The sequence below is a fragment of the Sus scrofa genome, chromosome 13 (genome assembly GCF_054392235.1).
Source record: "Sus scrofa isolate SSC_HxYL_T2T_F1_AM1 chromosome 13, Sscrofa_HxYL_maternal_Yorkshire_Landrace_v2.0, whole genome shotgun sequence".
Lineage (NCBI taxonomy): Eukaryota > Metazoa > Chordata > Mammalia > Artiodactyla > Suidae > Sus > Sus scrofa.
Genome location: NC_139395.1, coordinates 29,625,211 through 29,646,969, shown reverse-complemented (window position 1 = coordinate 29,646,969; position 21,759 = coordinate 29,625,211). Strand labels below are relative to the sequence as shown.

The 21,759-nt window shown below is 36.0% G+C and overlaps 1 protein-coding gene across 40 annotated transcripts in view; it reads right to left on the bottom strand.

Annotated features, from left to right (window-relative positions):
- ZCWPW2 (zinc finger CW-type and PWWP domain containing 2) overlaps nt 1-21,759 on the bottom strand; it is a 142,166-nt gene that overhangs the window by 53,824 nt on the left and 66,583 nt on the right. For 34 of the 40 annotated variants that reach the window (XR_014822557.1, XR_014822552.1, XR_014822555.1 and 31 more), the window contains one exon: nt 21,477-21,636. The exons of the other annotated variants lie outside the window; for them this stretch is intronic. Coding sequence is in view for 27 of the 34 variants with exons in the window: in XM_084987353.1 (XP_084843479.1) it covers nt 21,477-21,636 (160 nt within the window). In the remaining 7 variants the exon portion in view is untranslated. The remainder of the gene's footprint in view (nt 1-21,476; nt 21,637-21,759) is intronic. 40 annotated transcript variants of the gene reach the window in all.

Below are 21,759 nucleotides of genomic sequence, written 5' to 3'. Positions count from 1 at the left end.
GCAAAAAAAAAATTAGATGAGATAACCAAGGGAATGTAGAACTATACGTACTATATGCATGTATAGCTTTATAGCTAGTATGCATGTACCATTATTTTACAAATGCCTTTGTGGTGGACATTTCGGTTTTTTCTAATGTTTTGCAAAATGAAACAATGTTGTAATAAAAAAAATTTGTCCATATGTCTCTTTGCCCATGTGAAGCATAAATTCTTAAGACACTAAATGACCAGATTTAATGTACGTATTTTTTACATTTTGGAAGCTTTTGTGAAGTCACTTTTGAATGAAGTGGTCGCAATTTACGATGCCAAAAACACTATGCTTCCTCACACTCTGGCAAATACCTGTTACCAAACTTAGATCTCTGCCAACATTTTTAAGGAAAACACAGTATTTCCTTTTAATTATCATTTTCATTTCTTAAGTTCTGTAATTTTGAGTAATTTTTCCATATTTATGGAGGTATATTTGCCAAATAGCTGTGTAAAATTAAGGAGTTCTACTGAATCTGATACTCATATATACTGGGATATGATTACCATGTAGGATTAGCTGACATATCTATCAGCTCACATAATAACCTTTATTTGTGTCTGTGGTAAGAACATTTAAAATCTACTATCTTAGCACTTTGAAGTATACAACATAGTAATGTTAACTAGAGTTAACATGCCTACATTACATTCCCTAGAATTTATTCATCAATTTTTTCATATTTTTAAGAGCCATCTATATTTTCTTTTCTATGGAATGACTGTTCAAATCCTGTATTAATATTTATATTGGTCATTTTCTCAAAGTAGCCCTTTGCTATATGTATTTGCTGTATGTATATTCTTCTGTTTATGGTTTATCTTTTAGTGTGTATTTTCCTTTTTGTTCATTTAAATCTTCCATCCCTCCAAAATAACTTGGATGTGAGGTGTGTAGTATAGTTTCCATTTCATTTTTTCCCCAAGTAGCTAGTCATTTGTATCCATATAATTTATTAAACAATACAACTTTTCTTTAATTATTTGAACACAACCTTAACCAGTAACTATTTTCAAGTACTTTGAGACTCTATATTGTTCTATTAATCTATCAAATAACTATAAATACAAAACTGATTTAACTACTGGAGTACTGTTACAATTTTACATTTTACAGGCCTAACTTCCTCTCCCATGTTATAGCTGACCCTTGAACAACATTGGTTTGAACTTTGCAGTTCCATTTATATAGGATTTTTTTTCACTAAATACATATTACTGTAGTATACAATCCAGGGCTGGTAGAATCTGCAGATGCAGAACCAGTGGACTTTGATAACCACTGTAAAGCTACAGGTGGATTTTGACTGCAAAGAGAGTTGGCATTCCTAACCCCTGAGTTTTTCAAGGGTCAACTGCTGGAGGTTTTTTTTTTCTAAATCCTTTTTAAAAATTAAGATTGCATTAAAATTAATTTAGGGACAATGTACATCTTTCCATATTAAATCTTCCCAAACCACGAAGAAGATTATATTTTTCTATTTCTTTAGGTTTTGTCTTCTGTATCTTACCATATTAAAGTTTTATTCATACAGATCTTGTACATGCTTCTTAAGCTTATTTCGGTATATTATATAAGCTTTGTTGCTATTATAAATGCTATTTATCCCTTCATATTTTCACACTGGTTACAACTTTATAGTAATTTTATAACTACCACTAATTGTTTATAATTATTATAAACAATAATAAAAATGTTCCATTTGAGTTCCAGGGTTTTTTCAGGTAAACAGTCATCTACTAATAATGATAATTTGCCTTTTCCTTTCCTGTATATGCACTTGTGCTTCTTTCTTTGGCTAGTTATACTAGCCAATTATACCAGGACAATTAAATAATAGTAATATCTCTACTTTTAAAAAAACACCAAATTTCCTAAGTAAACAATGACTCTCTTTAATTAACGAAAACAAAACTTTTAGTTGAATGAGTTCGTATATTTTCCCGATATACTGAAGACACATTTATTTAAACTGATTTATTCTGCAGAAGCTACCAAAAAGTTTGTTTATAATCATCTTTATAGAGTAATAACCTCTTTGGGACATTATCATATTCTTTCAACTAGAATCTGCCAAGTAAAGGCTTCTAGAGTGGCAAGGAAGAAAGACTCAGCATTTCACCAAACATAAGAGGTTCAATCCATATACTAATAATTAGGGCAAAGTTTGTGCAGGATGAATGAAGACTATGCTTGAATGAATTATAGTAATAACACCGTGATTAAATTCAATTTTAAAATACTATAGTACTTAATGAGAAACATGTTCAATGAGAAGGTTTACCTTTTGGAAAAAAGTTAACAAAGGAAATAATGCTGTTTTGAATAAGCCCAAACTAAGGTAAAAACTATTTACACAAAAATTATCTTTTAAAGGCAGAAAATGTTTCCATTTACCTTTTCAGGCAGAAGTCAAATAGATAATTAACTTCAGATTTAACAAAGAATTGTTCAAAGACAAATGCTATTCAAGATAGGACTCAAACTCAAGCAGAAAATAACTGCCCTCAAACTCACTCTTTTAACTGGAATCTGGAAGTTTCTTAGCCTTGACTGAAATCTACAGAAGGTCCTGTGACTTTCCTGGTAACTTCCAGACGGTAAAATATCCTACAATTAACTTACTTAGTTCTCTGAAATTCAACAACTGAAATGTCTACTCATGTAAGAAACAAACTTCATTTTCAATTAAGCATTTGTGCTGCAGCAGGCAGGATGAAATTCAGGCTCAAGTGTCTCCTTATCATTGGTGTGCTTCTCCTCTCTCCAAATCTTCTAGTCCTCTGGGGCTGAAGGGTTAGGTGTGGTGAACAGAAGAGAAATTGCAGAACTGTTTTATTTGACTGCTACCACAGCAATCTGAGGTCGGTGCCTCCTTGACTCAAAGATTTTAATTTTCTAATTTTTTAGATTTTTATTTTTTCTATTACAGTTGATTTACAATGTTCAGTCACATATATACATTCTTTTCCTCACATTATGCTCCATCATGTTCCATCACAAGTGACTAGATATAGTTCCCTGTTACAGCAGGACCTCATTGCTTATCCACTCCAAATGCTGTAGTTAGCATCTACTAGTCTCAAACTCCCAGTCGATCCCACCTCCCTTCCCCTCCCCCTTGGCAACCATAAGTCTCTTCTCCAAGTCCATGAGTTTGTTTCTTTTTCTTTTTTTCACACTTAATTCTTGGTTTTTATTTTATTTTTTAAATTTTGTATAATGATTTTTTCCATTATAGCTGATTTACAGTGTTCTACTGCACAGCAAGGTGACCTAGACACACATACACGCATACATTCGTTTTTCTCACATTATCATGCTCCATCACGAGTGACCAGGCATAGTTCCCAGTGCTATACAGCAGGATCCATTGCTTATCCATTCCAAAGGCAATAGTTTGCATCTATTAACCCCAAATTCTCAGTCCCTCCTCCTCCCTCTTGGCAACCACAAGTCTGTTCTCCATGTCCATGATTTTCTTTTCTGTGGAAAGGCTCCTTTGTGCCATGTATTAGATACCAGATATAAATGATATCAGATGGTATTTGTCTTTCTCTTTCTGACTTACTTCACTTAGTATGAGAGTCTCTAGTTCCATCCACACTGATGCAAATGGCATTATTTTGTTCTTTTTTATGGCTGAATAGAATTCTATTGTGTACATATACCACATCTTCTTAATCCATTCATATGTTGGAAGGACATTTATGTTGTTTCCATGTCTTGGCTATTGTGAATAGTGCTGCAATGAATATACAGGTGCATGGGTCTTTTTCAAGGAAAGTTCCGTCTGGATATATGCCCAGGAGCAGGATTACTGGGTCATAAGGCAGTTCTATATTTAGTTCTCTGAGGTACCTCCATGCTGTTTTCCATAGTGGTTGTACCAATTTACATTTCCACCAACAGTGAAGGAGGGTACCCGTTTATCTACACCCTCTCCAGCATTTGTTATTTGTTGACTTGTTAATGATGTCCATTCTGACCAGTGTGAGGTGGTACCTCACTGCAGTTTTGATTTGCATTTCTCTAATAATTAGTGATGTTGAACATTTTTTCATGTACTTTTGGCCATCTGTTTATCTTCTTTAGAGAAATGTCTATTCAGGTCTTCTGCCAATTTTTTTATTGGGTTGTTGGTTCCTTTGTTGTTGAGTTGTACAAGTTGTTTATATATTTTAAAGATTAAGCCCTTGTCAGTTGCATTGTTTGAAACTATTTTTTTCCCATTCTGTAGGTTGTCTTTTATGGTTTCCCTTGCTGTGCAAAAGCTTGTCAGTTTGATTATGTCCCACTGGCTTCTTTTTTTTTTATTTCTGTTGCCTTGGGAGAATGACCTGAGAAAACATTTGTACATTTGATGTCAGAGAATATTTTGCCTATGTTCTCTTCTAGGTCTTTGATGGTGTCTTGTCTTACAGTTAAGTCCTTCAGCCATTTTGAGTTTACTTTTGTGCATGGTGTGAGGGTATGTTCTAGTTTCACTGATTTACAGGCAGCTGTCCAGTTTTGCCAGCACCACTTACTGAAGAGACTGTCTTTTTCCCATTTTATATTCTTGCCTCCTTTGTCAAAGATTAATTGACCATAGGTGTCTGGGTTTATTTCTGGGTTTTCTATTATGTTCCATTGGTCAGTATGTCTGTTTTTGTCTCCATATCACGGTAGGCAGTGCCTCAGTCTCAAAGGGTTTGTTTTTTTTTTTTTTATTGCAAAGTGCTTTGTGGGTTTTGGAAGACTGTCTTCCTTCTAACCACGTATAGCTCATTTGACACAGCAAGGTCTTCCTTTTGGTTGGTGGCTTTCAACTACCTATCCCATTAACTGCATGGAAGCAGTAAGTCATATGGGTGGGAAGCCTTCCAAAAGGACCCTGGCTCTTTCTGCCATGTTGCCTGTGTTGCTGCTCCCCAATTTGTGTGTATGCTAGCCGTTTCCAGCGTCTCTAGATATTCTCCCTCTGCCACCAGACTTCCTACTTGAAACTCTCATTCTACAGATTTCTCTGGGGGTAAGGCGGCTAGACACCAGTATGCTGTGCTGCTCAAGCTGCAGAACACCCATCCCAAACTCTCACACAACCATTTGTACAGGAAAATAACCACCCTTCCTTTTCCCAAGATGAGGAGAGAGGAGTGTAAGAAAATACTACAGTATACCACCATCCTCTCCAAAGAAAATTCTATATATTTGACCTCAACTATTTCACATCCTTATGTGAACTGAGCTCTGCATACATAGTCTACTTCAGTTTTCAATGTGAAAATTGTCCTTAGCCATTGTAGTCCTAAAGACTTATGTCTTTCACTAAAACCTGAATCTATCTAATACTTTTAGAACTTTCAAATTATCTCTGACCCCAAGCCAAAATAAAACACAGACGAGTTTTTAAATATACTTGTTTAAGAAGGAAATTTTCAAGGTGGTTCTTTAACAAATGTTTAAGGAGCTAAAAGCTTATAAAGTCAAGAATTAAGATCCATGATATCAAATGAAACTATAGTAAGGGATGGGCATCTTCAAATTCCAGTAAATTCTTTGATCCCAAGAGGGAATATCATATCTTTCATTATGTTTATATTACCTTGGCAACTTGAGTTTTCTCAGTTTTATTAAATTTATGGTAGAGGGAAAATAAGTAATCATCTTATAGAGAAGAAATATATATAGTCTAAAAATTGGTGTGAATTTATGAATGTAAATAAGATATTTCTTGATAGATGTTTTCTTGATAGATGAATAAGCACATAAATATTTGGCATAAGGATGAGGGTTGAGACTAAATAGATGGTTAGACAGGGAGAGGTAGTATGCTGTGTCTGAGAAAATTTCACTGTATCTAAAACTGAAGTTTGTAAACTACTGTCCTATGTGATCTTGTTCCAATCAAGTGTAATTGGCTGACTGAAAGCCTTCATATCATTTTTACATTTCCCAGTTTGAGGAGGAAGTTGGATGTACCATCTCAGTAATTTTAGACTCATTGAACAAGGTTTGTGCCATTACCATATACTAATATGAAGTGGCAATTCAAGGAGAAGAATATCTGTGTGTTTATCCACCCAGTAAAGCCAGTGAAGAGAAATCTGCAATCTGGCATAAATTCATATCTTCTGTTGCTTTGAATTTTAAGATTGCTTCTCCTCATCAGAATTAATCAAAATATAATAACTTGGAGTTGTAGCAAGGTAAGTCTTCCTTCTCAAACTTGAACTTGTAAGCAATGTCGTCTTACCTTATTTTTGCTAAATAAAATTGAATGTGACAGCCCTCACAACCAGGATAAGAAATTTGATCTCACTCATTCTGGGCCATCCCTCACTTTCCCTAGTTCACGTAGACTGGAAAGGAATATATGGAGCTGGAAGAGTGAAGACAGACCATTACAACTCAACCCATAGCCTTCCATGAATAACATCCTGGTTCAAGTTCCTTGAAGTCAGGCATTCTACCAGCTTCTCTGTCATGCCTGGACCACAAGATCTTCTTGGAGGCTGGGAGGATTATCAGCATGGGTTCCACCTCCTGATCACCCTGTGCTCTTCTCCAAGGTACTCTGCTCCTCAGGGACTAACAGACTTTTATCCTCTTCCAAGTCTTAAAGGTTCTCTTCTTTACCCTGTTGCTTCTACCTGTTCCTTTCAGGGGCACTGACCTCTTGTCCCCATTTCTTCCCACCCACGAGGAACTCAGGTCAAGAAGACTGGTAAGCGCTGCTTTTGAAGCACAAAACAGAAAATGCCCCTGAGATATGACAACACAAGGGGCCTGACTACTTATTGGAATAAATGAAAGGGAAAACATAATCGAAACAAGAATTATTATCAACCAACTACTGGTATTTGGTTGGCAGTAGGGAAGGATTTCCTAGCTAAGGGACTCAATATTAGAATAAATGGGCAGGTAGTCATCTTTCCTACCCCTGGCCCCTGGAACCCTACCCCTTCACTCCACTGACCTATTGCTCTCCTTTAATTTTTCCCCATGGCACTCATCAACAACTAACATATCATATCACTTTTTTTTTTTTTTTTGGCCACACACATGGCACGTGGAAGTTTCCCAACCAGGGATTGAAACTGCACTACAGTAGTGACCAGCACCACAGCAGTAACAATACTGGATCCTTAACCTGCGAGGCTACAAGGGAACTCTTAACATATCATATCTTTTTTAAAAAAAGAACGTGTTTATTAACCACGTGTCTCATCCCACTAATTTAAGTCTCATCCTGGCATTTAAATTTTTTTCTGTTTTGATCATTCTGAACCTAGTAAATATCTGAGTATTATAAATAGACAAGTGTTGTTCAGTGTGGCATGGGTAAAGCCCAGATAGGAAACTGGGGATGAAAATAAAAGGCTGCTACATTTTAATCCTGAATTACGTGATTATCCTGAAATGTAAAAGAAAAATTTATAACCGTAATGACTATCTGGCACTCTAATATGGTGATATTACTTCTAGGATAATAATAGTAAACTTCATTTTTTTTGTGTAGAATGCAGATCTGTAAGTACGTCATCATAAGCCATTGATTTACTCCATGAGAGTAGGAGCATTTTTTTTCTTGGGGAAAAAAGTGTCTAATTTAAGTATTTTAAATGTTATGTAAAAAAATAGTACCTAATTTTAAAACTAATTCAATCAAAATAGTCTTAATATGACCTATTTGGGGGACAGTGGGGACTCACTGCAATCCTGTAGGTACAGTGGTAAACATCTATCATCCAAAGTCACCAATGCAAGTTTTGAGTGTATCAATAACAAAGTTAGCTGCAAATAAAAGTATTTATAATTTAGAAAATGTATCTTTCAGGAGTTCCTGCCGTGGCACAGTGGAAATGAATCTGACTAGGAACCATGAGGTTTCGGGTTTGATCCCTGGCCTCGCTCAGTGGGTTAAGGATCCAGCATTGCTGTGAGCTGTGGTGGAGGTCACAGATACGGCTCAGGTCTGATGTTGCCATGGCTGTGGTGTAGGCTGTCAGCTGTAGCTCCAATTTGGTCCCTAGCCTGGGAACCTCCATATGCTGCGGGTGCAGTCCTAAAAGGCAAAAAAAAAAAAAAAAAGAAAGAAAGAAAAAAGAAAATGTATCTTTCAGAGCATATATTAAACGTCTGGAAAACTGGATTCATATGTACTTAGACTGCTTTATTTTGCTTCATAAATTCATTAAAATGCTTCAAATACTGACCACTACTTTAAATTATAATAAGGCTTTAGAAACACGGGCAGATACGTCATAAATTTCCTAACATGAAGAAATATGAAATCATTTTCTTTTTTTTTTTGTCTTTTTAGGGCCACACCCACAGCATATGGCGGTTCCCAGACTAGGGGTTGAATCTGAGCCACAGCCTCCGGCCTACACCACAGCCACAGCAATGCCAGATCCGAGCTGTGTCTGTGACCTACACCACAGCTCACGGAAACATGGGATCCTTAACCCACTGAGCAAGGCTAGGGATGGAACCTGAGTCCTCATGGGTGCTAGTCAAATTCCTCTCAACTGAGCCATGACAGGAACCCCCTAAAATAATTTTCCTTTGGAATGTATCTCTCTTAAATGTTTGAGGATCAGCACTACCATCTATAATAAAGTTCTTTGCCTGGTCATTTATGTCAACTGTGGCTATTTATACATTTAAACTTACAGAGTACCTCACTGACTCCACCCATAACAGACATATCCTTCTATTTACTATCATGCCAAAGCTATTATTTTCACTTAAAGCAATTCAGTAAAACGTTATTCGCAAGGATATCTTGTCTTCCTTAAACTGGATTTCTGCAACAGGAACCAGTAATCTCAACAGTAAGAACATTCCCATTCCTTTGATGCAAACTAGAAGATAGTCACATCCACTTCTGTACACCACATGCCTGGATGTCCTAACATCTGCCTTCTAAATGAACTATTTAGACAGCTCATTCAAATTATTGAACACTTGAAGCAATGATGCTTTCAAAATCGTAAACAGAAATTTGCTTACTCTAGCTCAGCAGGATTTTAAGATCAAATTAACTTCTGTCTCCCACTTCCTACACCCCTGGAAAGTGTAAACCAGTTAAGGTGACCAAAAAAAAATAGTTTTAGTTCTGTTTAGTCTGATCTTTTACATCAATGTGAAAGGTAAAACAAAGACTGCAGTGAATAATAGGGGATAAATTTGGCAAAAAAAGAAAGAACAAGAAAATATAAGACTGAAATCTTTAAAGTGTGATTGTATCACTTGACTTGAAACATTGGGAATTGACAATGCAGGGCATAAGCACTCTTTGAACCTTGGGTTGACGAAGGGGAAGGAAGCCAAGCAGTTTTAGATAAAACAGCCCCTGTGGACAAATCAGAAAAATCACAGGCTGGAGTTCTTTTGTGGCTCAGCAGGTTAAGGATCCTGTGTTATCACTGCTGTGGTTTGGGTTGCTGCAGTGTCATGGGTTTGATCCCTGGCCTGGGAACTTCCACATGGTGTTGTAGTCATGGCCAAAAAATAAATAAATAAATGAAATAATAATAATAATAATAATAATTTAAAAAATAAATTAAAACATTTTTAATTAAAGGAAAAATCACAGGTTACTCTTTATCTCTTTAAAGATAAGCTCTTTATTAACCTAGACTTTAACATATATTTTCCTTGTTTTTTGGCCACACCTGCACATGTGGATGTTTCTATGCCAGGTATCGAAAATTTGCCACAGCAGTGACCTCATCCACAGCAGTAAAACGCTGGATCCTTTACCTCTAGGACACCAGGAAACTCCAACAAATATTCTAAGTATTTTGAATACTAAGTTCTTTTCCTATCAAGATGGATAAATAACCACCACATTCTGTGATGTTTGTTTGTTTTTAAAGGAGCCCTGGTCTGACAGTTTAGGTTGGTCTGTTATCTGGACTGATATCTTTCAGAAAACAAGTTTTATACATCTAATGCATTAGTCATTTAGTGTGAGGGACCTGAAATCAGATTTTGAGAGGAGAGAGAATTAGGGCTCCAGCTGTCATAGGAGGGGAAAAAATCAGTTACCATAAAAGAGAGAAACTATTTAAAGGGACAGAGGAGTCTAACATCATAATTTTGCTGAAGATCTGCCTGGATTCTGTAGCACCACAAACTAATAAATACATTCATATATTTTACAAATAAACACTATAAAAATAATACACATTTTCATAAATATCTTCTTTAGCTAATTCCAATAAACACAGAGAATAGGTATTTGGGGAGATAATCTGCTATACAGTAGTTCTTGAGACTCACTGAGGAACTTAGAGATTCTCAAGAAACTTCCAAGTATGTAGATTCAGGAATATATATATATATATATACATGCAGAAGGATTAAACCTGAGCCACAACAATGACAATGCCATATCCTTAACAACTAGGCTACCAGAAACTCCAGGAATATATATTTTTAAAGAGCATTATGGGAGATTGTGATGATGAGCAAGTTTGGGAACCAAAAATAAAGTAAAAGAAACAAACAAACCCCTCTGGGATCAGGATACCAACATTTCCATTAAGAATAGCAATTAATTACTTCTGAGGTTACAAGGGAATGAATCATACTAGGTTTTAATGACAGTCACAAAGAGGCCCTAAATCTATGGCAAGGAATCAATGTGCTAAATGTGAAGAAGAGAGCTTTCACATCATTGTCCAACTTTAAAAAGCCCTGGTTAAAGGTTAAGTTAATTAATCAAGTTGCTGAATTAACAACAGGAGACCAATAAAAGGGCTTTGTGATTTTCCAATTTATAGATGATAGTTTATTATGAATTTGGTATGCTTATGAAGATTAGAAGCAGATGGTCCAATGTAAAACTCAAGCAGTTTGACATGTAATGTAAAAACCTGGGGCTTACAGTCAGAAAACTTGGGCTCGAGTCCCAGTTCTGTTGCTATGTGACCCTGGGCAAGTCGCTTAACCTGAACCTCAACTTTCTTAACAATGAAGATTACATGAGCTTGTATATGTAAAAGGTATTTTATAAAGTATAAAGCATTTTTTCAAATGTTGGTTATCAACCTCACAAATGATCAGAATATAAACAGTGAGTGAGACAGGAGATAGATGGGTCCCAGGCTGAGCAACTGGAATCTGTCCCTTATGGACAGATACTTTAAGATAAAGATTATGGCAGCGGCAAGGAGGAGCTGCATCCTGCTTGGATAGAAGACAAAGAGACCATGTATTTCTCATTCTTGAGGTCAAGGAGACCTCCCACACCACACATGTGCAGAAATATTCCTCAGGGGTCAGAGAAGGGAAGGGTTTGCCAGATCATAATAAGGTCCTGTCAACTTCTTCCTTGAACTAGAATCCATCTTGGCTAAAAGATGTACATGCACACAGGGGAGGGCCCTTGGTGAGGCCAAATATGGACTCAAGGCAGACAAAGCAAGAAGATTGGCCAGAGGTAGCCCAGAAAGACGGCCCGCAGACAAGTGACTTAAAAACCTCCCCCAAAGCATGTGGCTCTCTCTTTCTCTGTCTGTCTGTTTCTATTTTCCCCTCTTCCCTAGCCTGCCCGTTTTTTCTAAACGTATCTTCTCTCTTAATAAACACTTTATTTGCCTCACTGCTCTGAGTCTCTTTGCCAAATTTTTCCATCCAAAGGGAAAAGACTGGGGACCTAAATGAAGCCTGCTGGCCTTTGTCTAGTGGTTAGGGCTCAGCCCTCTCACCCCACTGTCACTTGAGAGCAACTCTAGTCTGAAAAGGAAGGAGCTGATTAATGTTTATTTTATTTCCAAAGGAGTTCTAATATTAGAGTTTGCTGTTGTTTTTATTTATTAATTCATCAAATGCTTATATATTTACCAAATGTCAGGTACATAGCCTTCACAAACACTTTTTAATTTGTTGAAAAGCTTTAAAAGTAGATATATTATGCTCATTTTATAGATGAGAAAACTGAGGCACTGAATTTAGAAATTGCCCAAGTTTGTGATAGAGCTGGAATTCAAACACAGGCAATCTTGTTCCAGAATTCATGGGCTCAATGACTATAAAATGATACTTCACTAAAAGGCAATTGTTTCACTAATCTCAAAAGTGATGTTATGAAGAGCTTGTAGTCCATATCATAAGAAATAAACTGTGTTGAAAAGACAGGGAACTTTCATCTGTCATTATTTATATTGCTTAGGAAATTTTTTTCTAGGAGTATTAATCAGTAGTAAAAACTTAAATCACTGTTTTATGTATGATTAAAATGGAAAAATTTATACATATTTTATAATTTTTTAAAAAGAATAAGAAATTTAAATGTATTTATTATGTACAGGTTAAAGTATTTTACATAATTTTGATTTCAAGCTATAGAAATTTTATTTTGCAAAACTGAATATATCATTAAATTCATAGCAAGAAAGCATTTTACTGCTTTGTAAAATGATAGTGAAATATTAGTAATATAATGATGAAATAAAGAACAGGAAGCAAGAGAACTCTGAGTCAGTAGATAATTTTGAAGGCCCATGCTTATCTCAATGACTGCTATCTCCCATAGCCCTAGCCAGGCTCCCTGATCCAGCTCAGGATGTTAAACAGAATTGGGAGAATGGATTTAAATCAGCCATGAAAAGAGCATGTGCTCATTTGCCCTGAGCTTTGAAAAAGTCAGGACTGGCTCTTTAAGGAACAGTATGATGGACATTAAGACCTAAACCTAAAAAACAAGTTAACATACTTGGCTGATACTTTTTACTCCACATTTGCTTGTTTTTTATGGAACATGTGTTTATGGGAAAACAACTGTTGTATTTATTACAGTAAGATGCTCTGACGCTGTTTAAAAATAGAATCATACAAGCAGGTATGAGATCTGGGAGAAGAGGATGGTTAAATATAACACAATCAGTGCATATTCTGAAAGCTAAACAAAATGACAAGGAAGTAGTAATTCAAAGTTGGTTTAATTAGCATTGTTTAGGGTTTTGCCTGAGTCACAGACTATTTCTAACCCTCAGTCAGAAGATATTTTATTTAAAAATTTTTATTATTATTATTTTTATGGCTGCACCTGCAGCATATGGACGTTCCCAGGCCAAGGACTGAATCCGAGCCACAGCTGCTGGCAACACTGGAACTTTTAACCCACTGCATTGGACCAGGGTTTAAACACATGACTCCAACTGCTGCAGTGACTCCAACTGCTGCAATCAGATTCTTAACCCACTGCACCACAGCAGGAACTCCAGAAGTTAATAATATATCAACTGTAACCCTTCAGTTACATGATTACAAATTTTAGACTTCACATTCCCTAATGGAAGAATGTACCAACAAGTTACTCTAGAACTGTTTACTAGCTTAAGAACCTCGACATAAAAGACTTGTTATAAGGCAGCCTTACTCTTGAGGGGTGTGACCCTGATGGAAATTCAGTGAGCCTGGTATTTTGGCTTAAAAACAATGATCTGACTCTGGTTAACAGAAAATAAACACTTCTAGAAAGTTGAGAAAGGTATGTACCGGAATTTCTTAGGAAAGATTATTGCTGTTCTATTGAGAAGTTGATATGAGAAATCCAATCAATGCTTAATACATTTTTCATGTATTTGATGATGCACCTGTTCCCTTATGAACTGAGTAAAGCTGGTCATGTTATTTGAGTTTGGACTTTTAACTCCAGCAAAGTTCACAACTATCTAAATTCAAAAGAGATGAAGTCAAGCAATGACAGAGGTGAATCCAACAATTAGTTTCAAGCAGAAAAGTTAGCATACACAAATATTTTTGTGACTAAACCAAAAAAACCAGAACAGAGATAGGGGGAAAACTGGTTTCATTCAGTTGCAAAGAACCTGCATGATATTTCCTAGTCTCCTTCCAAATTCCGTCAAAGAAGTCTAAAGTATTCTTGAGGCACTGTTGATACTGGGGACTATTTATCACCAAGGAGTTGGATGAAAAAGGCTCTAACCTATCTCTGGCTTTCAAGAGGTCTTAGCACCTCTGTTTATACTAAACTAGAAAAGCATTGCAGCAATGGCCACTTTAAGTCATGTACTAAAATTCAATGGATAAGACAATCACTTGGTCCCATTTCTTGCAATTTCTGGGAGCACTGTACTGGCTGATTAAAAACACTAAAATCGCGAGTTCCTGTTGTGGCTCAGCAGTAACGAACACAAATAGTATCCAGGAGGATGCAAGTTTGATGCTGGTCTCTCTCAGTGAGTTAAGGATCTGGTGTTGCCATGAGCTCATGGTGTAGGTTGCAGAAGCGACTCGGATCTGGCATTGCTGTGGCTATGGTATAGGCTGGCAGCAACAGCTCCAATATGACCCCTAGCCTGGGAACGTCCATTTGCCGCAGGTATGACTCTAAAAAGAAAAAAAACAAGCAAACAAAACAAAAACCCCCCACTAAAATCATGTTATTTTTCACATACACTCTTAGTCAAAATAAAAGATATTATTCTCCACCTTAACGTTCCTGGTAAAATTTTTTGGTACTCCCTCCTGTGGATCTGGATTTCTACAAGAGGAAATTAGTAATGTATCCACATATTTCACCTGCACTTCCAATGATAATGATCAACTAATGTTTATTAAGAGCCTACTATCTGATAAGAACTATGCTAAATGCTTTAAATGTGTAATCTCAGATAACCCCTGTAACAACTTTTTGAGGCATATACTGTTATTACCTTCAATTTAAGATGAGTCACATAGGATTTGTAAAGGATAAGTGACTTCCCTCAGGTCAAACATCTGCCAGCCTTCAAACCCAAATAACCTTGCTCTAGAGACTGCCATTTTAACCACTATGACAACTTCATTTTTTTTCTTAATATACATTGCTACAAAAGTTTTCTTGGCATATTACTCACAAATAGTCACAGTTATAGAAATATGTTCTAATTATGTGTTAATTCCCTTAAACTTTCTACAGTTTTCTACAAAACCGAAAGGATGCTTGGAAAACAAGTAAACCACCAAAAAACATCTTAATACAATAATACCAAAATTACAGCAAATTTTATACCTAATACCAAAAATGGAATTAGTATGATAAAAATTTTACTGAGCGTTTAGTAGCTATACAGATTATCTGCTAGCAGGAACATGGTGTAAGAATACACACAAATATATACGTGTGTGTGTGTGTGTGTGTATATATATATGTACAAACTTTTTTTTTTTTTTCAAATTTGGTTTTCACTAAGAGTTGGCTCAATAGATTTGCTTCCTGTTTACTCTAAGAGCAAAATGATTCCTGATGACCTGGTGATTCAAAAAAACAAATCGCTAATCTTTTTTTTTTTTTTTATGGACACACCTGCAGCATATGGAAGTTCCTGGGCTAGGGGTAGAATCAGAGTTGCAGCTGCCGGCCCATATCACATCAACACTAGATCAAGTCACATCTGGGAACTACACTATAGCTATTGGCAATGCCGGATCCTTAACCCATTGAGTGAGGTCAGGGATTGAATTTTTATCCTCATGGACACTGTGATGGGTTCTTAACCCGCTGAGCCACAACAGGAACTCATTAATCTATATTAAAGACTACAATCTTAGAATATGGATCCAAATGAATCTTGGAAGCAAAACACTTGCTCAAATAGATGTTAATCTAGACATACTTGTCAAACAACTACTACAAATGTAATTTGAAAATATCAAGAGTTCTGCTTCATCACTAGTCCTCCAAAGGGAAACATGAAGCAGCAAATAAAGAGCAAGTATACCAGAAATTGCCATCATCAAACCTGTAGAGTTAGTATATTTATACTCTACTACACATAAAATAGATAACCAACAAGGACCTACTGTACAGCACAGGGATATCTAGTCAATATTCTATGATAATGTATATGAGAAAAGAATCTGAAAAAAGAATGAATATATGTATAACTGAATTACTCTGCTGTATAGCTGAAACTAGCACAACATTCAAGGCAACTATATCTCAATTTAAAAAAATGATTAAAAGATGAAAATGTTCCTCATTTCACAGGTAAAAATTTAGAAAAACATTCAACAATAAATTAGAAAAACATTCAACATTATGCATAGGTAAACTGGACCTTAGAGTCAGGAATTTTTTTTCCCCTTTGGTTGCACCCATGGCATGCAGAAGTTCCCAGGCCAGGAATCCAACCCGTGACACAGCTGTGACCTGAGCTGCTATAGTGACAACACTGGGTCCTTAACTGCTAGGCCACAAAGGAACTCAGGAGTTAGACATCTTGATTCTAATCACTGTCCCATCACTTAGCAGCTAATTGGCCTTGGGCTACACATGTAGCTTGAATCTCAGTTTTTTCCATATGTCAAATAGTGATGATGCCTATCTTCATGGGATTTCTGTGAGACTTTAAATATTATTTGTTATATTATATTATTATAAAAAGATCTACTCAATCCTTAGGCTGCAGTAGGGATTCAATTATATGATTGCTCTTTATGGGCTTGTGTGAAGTCACTGCAGTGCATGTTGACATCAGAGCCCTTTGTTGGAGGATATTTTTAGACTAGATTTATATTCAGTGTATCATCAATGCTGGTAACTTCTACTCATGTGTTTATCATTGCACAGAAAATAAATCAAGTTATATGGTAAATTATTATAGGATAACAAATGGTGTTATTCTATTTGCAGACTAGAGAAATTAGAAAAGTGTGATATCGGTCCTTTGGCTCTATTCTAAAGAGTACTAAAACTTCAGGAATAAACCTTTTAAAGACACAGGTTACAAAGAACTGTGACATCCTCTGTGTTATCTTAGTGTATCTGTTGGAATAATCCTATTAGAAGGCCAATATCTTCTTCACACTGCATAGCTGCTACTTGTTGGCAGTGGAGGCCTTTGCTAAGAGTAGTCCAGAGCAGCAAACCAAATTTCAAACATTACCAGTCACGGGGCTACAGAGAAAGAGAGAACTCTGGAGAATATTTCAATGAACATAGTTGCATGCTCAGATAATCATCACTCAATTCACAACTCATTGGCCTTTCCCCACCACAAGAGTATCAAACATGCAACTCTACTTTATAAAGTTAGGTAGAAATCTGGGAAATTCTGGTAAATAGTACTAAAGAACCACTCAGGAAGCACAGTTCTAGGAGGTGCAGTGCTCAAGTTTAGCAATATAGCACAGCTCCCTTTTTAATCTCCCTGGAAAATACAGGCAACTCCCTAACATAATGGGTAAATACCTAAATGACATCTGGTACCCAAAGAAATGGTTGCATATCCACAGGTTTATCCTACATACAGTAGTGAGCAGACTAATAAAGCATACATCCAAGAATCCATTCACAGCACGGACTTTAAAAAAAAAAAAGCAAAACACTTAATTTTACTACAGGAGCATCATAGTATAAAGGGTGAACTATTTATATTTTCTTGGTGGTATAAGAACCAGAAAAGTATAGGCCAGGCCATCATTGGTTGGAGCATATAATCTATGTTGAGTAAAAATTATAATGACTCTAATGTATAAGATAGATGGTCAGCTTAAATATACTATAAATATTAAGCTCAAATTATACATTGCTTTATCGGTAATATCTGTAAATTATGTATAATGCTGAATGACAAGAATAACTTTAAAGCTATATTCAGTGAAACTGATCACTACTGGGTTAAGCATGTACCTCTGGCAATCACCATCATTTCCAGGAAAGCGAAAGTGAAAGACTAGGGATTTTCCTGGTGGGGCAGCAGGTTAAGGATCCAGCGTTGTCACTGTAGGGTCTCTGGTCATGGCTGTGGTTTAGGTTCGATCCCTGGACCAGGAATTTCCACATGCCACAGGCATGACCATAGTCGCATTATTACACCAGCAGAGATAAAACCAACAAAACTCTACTGCCTCAAGTTGGGAAAACTTAATCAGTGGTTCTTTCTCTCTGGGATGCATGTCAGATTCATCTGAAGGACATAAAAATGCTGAGGCTTAGTCCTACTCCTAGAGCTTCTGATTTAATTGATCCAGGAGACTGGAGCCCAAGCATTGCTATGCTTTCATTGCTGTCATTTTTTATTGTACTTCTATGCAAAACCAGACTTAAGAAATGCTAAACTAAGTCATGTAGTCTAAGTGAAAAAATAAACTTGCAAATAATGGGTTCTGCAGACATGTACTTACTAAATATAAAAGAAACAACATTTGTGCTAACTAGGGAAAAAATGTACTCAATGCATCAACTTTTCTTTGGGGGAGGGGTGCTATACCCATGGCATGCAAAAGTTTCTAGGCCAGGGATCAAACCTGTACTGTAACAGTGACCTGAGCCATTGCAGGTATAAGGCTATATATCCTTAACCACTAGGCCACTAGAAACTTCCATGCATTAGCTTTTTTATTTTATTTTATTGCCATACCCATGACATATGTAAATTCCCAGGCCAGGGACTGGATCTGAGCTATAGCTGCAACCTACACTGCAACTGCAGCAACACTAGATTCTTTTAACCTACTGTGCCAGTCCAGGGATCAAACCACACCTCCACAGTGACCCAAGCTGCTGCACTTGGATTCCTAACCCACTGCACCACAGCAGGAACTCCTCATTAATTCTTCATTATTTAGCACATGTTCATGTCTAACTTCTCTGCGTAATTACCAGAGTGACATGTATTTTGAATATATATACTGTAAGAGAATCAAGGTCTCTTTAAAATAGGAAGGGAATTTCAGCTATCTTTATACTACTTATTTTATAGTAAATGAAAAAAATAAAATATAGTTAATATAAATTACAAATATGCAATCTAAATATTGCTTTCAATTTTTTTTCTAAAGTATATCCCAGTGTCTCTGTGAGTAGTTTTATTTACTGGGGAAAAGCTTATAACCTGTATGAATGACAGTGACAGAACTCTGCTATGTTTTCAACAATAAAACTAATGTCAGTGGTCCCCTAAACATATCAACCAGGGGGAACTGACTTCCCCCCTCAAAAAAGAAAGAAAAAAAAAGCTAGATAAACATGAACTAAAAGAGAGGAGTTACAAATTTCATAATCTAAATAAAACTATCATATTTTCTCATAAATGCCTATACTCTTTTCTTATTTCTCTCCCATTGTAAAATATACATGCAAAATGCAATTTATGGTCGGTGAAAGCTCTGAAATATTATTTAATCACTTGTTAAACTAAGCTTATGCAAATTAGGAGGAAGTAATGTTGAGATAATATATAAAGTAAGACAGCTTAAGCAGTGAGAATCATCTATGTCTATCATTCTTTGTCTACTTTTAGGAAAGAAGCTAAGACGGCAGGTTCAACATGCAACCCTCTTCTATTTCTTCTATAAGAAATCTTTAAGAAGGTCATTATCTGCTACACAGTATTTTTGGGAACATGGTCTTTTTGTGGGGCAGGGATGTAAATTCAACACCTGGATCACTGTGGTACAGTGCAGAGACAGAAACTGAGGATCCAGGAGCTGCTACAGTAGGAGAGGACCAAAACAGATTTAATTCTTGGCAAGTCTAAGCAGTAGAACTGTAGGCTGGAGTCAATACCATCTCCATCTCCAAGGGTAGGGGAAATCTCAGCTATCCCTGAGTAATCCCACAGTTTGACAGTATTCATTTTCAAACAATTTCTCATATGTATCATTTTAAACCATTTTTCTACCTTGGTTGTCAGTATTTCCTGAGTTAACTTCTTTGCTTTCTGTTTCTTGACTTCTCATTAGGGCAATTAGGGCAATCATCTGTGAGTTTCTCCTTCCTGGCAAGTGGAGACCCTTCCATGGCCAAGAGAAGCGAATCACAGCACAGCAGGACAGCAAGGCACATGCCAGCTAAATGTGAGGTAAAAGGAACTAAAATCTCAGCCTTGAATGAAGATACTCATAGAAAAAGGCAACCCTATTCTATCAGTGCCAAGAGAGGATGTAATGAAGAAACAAACAAGAAGAGAGGAAGGAAGAAGCCTATCTGTAGGTTCCCTGAATGACAGTAGAGCAGAGAGCCTGTGGGCACCCAGTGAGTAATCCACCCAGAGCATCTTGCCAGTTGGTGATGTAGGGGACAGAAGAGGTAAAACAGACACTTTATTTTTTTCTGTTTTCATTCTTGCTTTGAGAGTCTGCTTAATTTAAATAGCCCTGAATTCCTGGTCTTTTGCAAGAATTTCTAAATTTGCTTTAAATGCTTTCAGAGGGTTAAAAACTTACAGATTCTTGAGTTTAGTTTTGGTTTGAATCAGATTTGTTCCTTGCCTCGGGGTTTAATGAATGGTATGCTCACTGGAATCAGACTACTCAAATTTATCATGACAGAACTCAAATTCTGACAATTTAAAAATACACTTTGATTTTTTTACTCACATTTACATATAATTTACATATAATTTCTTTAATACCCTGTCAAATATTTAAGATTCTAAGGTCTGCTTGTGAGAAGCTAGGAGGTTTCTCTATCCTTTAGAAAGGGCACAGAGCGGGAATACTCCTTTCTGTCTTCTGTGGTTGCCAGTGAAAGTGCCTAGGAACACATCTAAAATGTGGGAGCAGAGAAGGTGCCTCACACACAGACAACTCACTCACAACCACTGTGAAATGAATCTAAGTGAGGTTATTCCATACTTAAATACTTTTACTGAAAGAGCCTTCCCCTCCAGCTACTTTCAAGCTGAATGGAACAAAGGTACTATTTATGCCAAAATAATTTCTACAGATTTATTGATACTGTGGATTAAATGGAGTGCCTTAAATATATATACATTTATATGCATATTTGAATATACATAATCCTCACTATAAAATAGAAACCATCCAGTTAACTCAAAGGCATTCACGTTTCTGACATCTACTTTTTAATCAGATTTCTAATGAAAGGATGGTTTGCGGATGAAAAGTTTCAATATTAAGATATAGACACAGATAACTGAATTAACTTATAACAAACCAAACCTGTGAAAAAAGGTTCAGTTCACTTAACTCTCTTCAACTTGAGAGTTCAGTCTATTCATTAATTGCACTGTGTGATTTAAAGTTTAAAAAGAGTCAAGAAAATACTGAAGGGTTTTTAGTATAATGAAATATTCTGTTTGAAATATGAAAATCTGGTTGCATTCCATAATTAATTTTCCCTTTTAGCTAGGGTTATAACTTAGAGTCTTCTCAAGGGAATTAAAAAATTACCAAATGATACTCTTAAAACTGTTTCAAAAGGCAATTATGTAAAGTCTTTAGTTGATTTATACTATATCGCATTAAAGAAATAAAATTTAAAACTACTTGCAGCTATTTTTATATGCATACTTCCTTTGAAACAGCCACTTTAAAATACAAATATTTGAGTTTAAATAAATACTGTATGCTATTTTATTCATATAAATATAAAGTAAATAATTATATGTCTTTCAGGATCTGAAATAAAATGGCCATAATTAAAAACAAATCCAAGAGGATCAAAGCTTTGATGTTATTGTACATACCTTTAATGTGATACTATAATGTCCAACAAATGTTGCATTTATCCATGATCTTGAATGGGGATCACCCAGGAATTCTATGTGATATTGTTCAACATCTCCATCCAGGTCATAGGACACATATTTCTCTTTAAAAGGATCAGGGCAAAGTATCCCTGGCCAACTTTCAAAAGAAAATATTTTTAATTATTTTGATGCTTTAAAAAAGGTAGACACTAATAAATCTGTTACAATTATATGTCGAATTTTGAATTTTAGTAACTGTTTCACAAATTTTACACATACT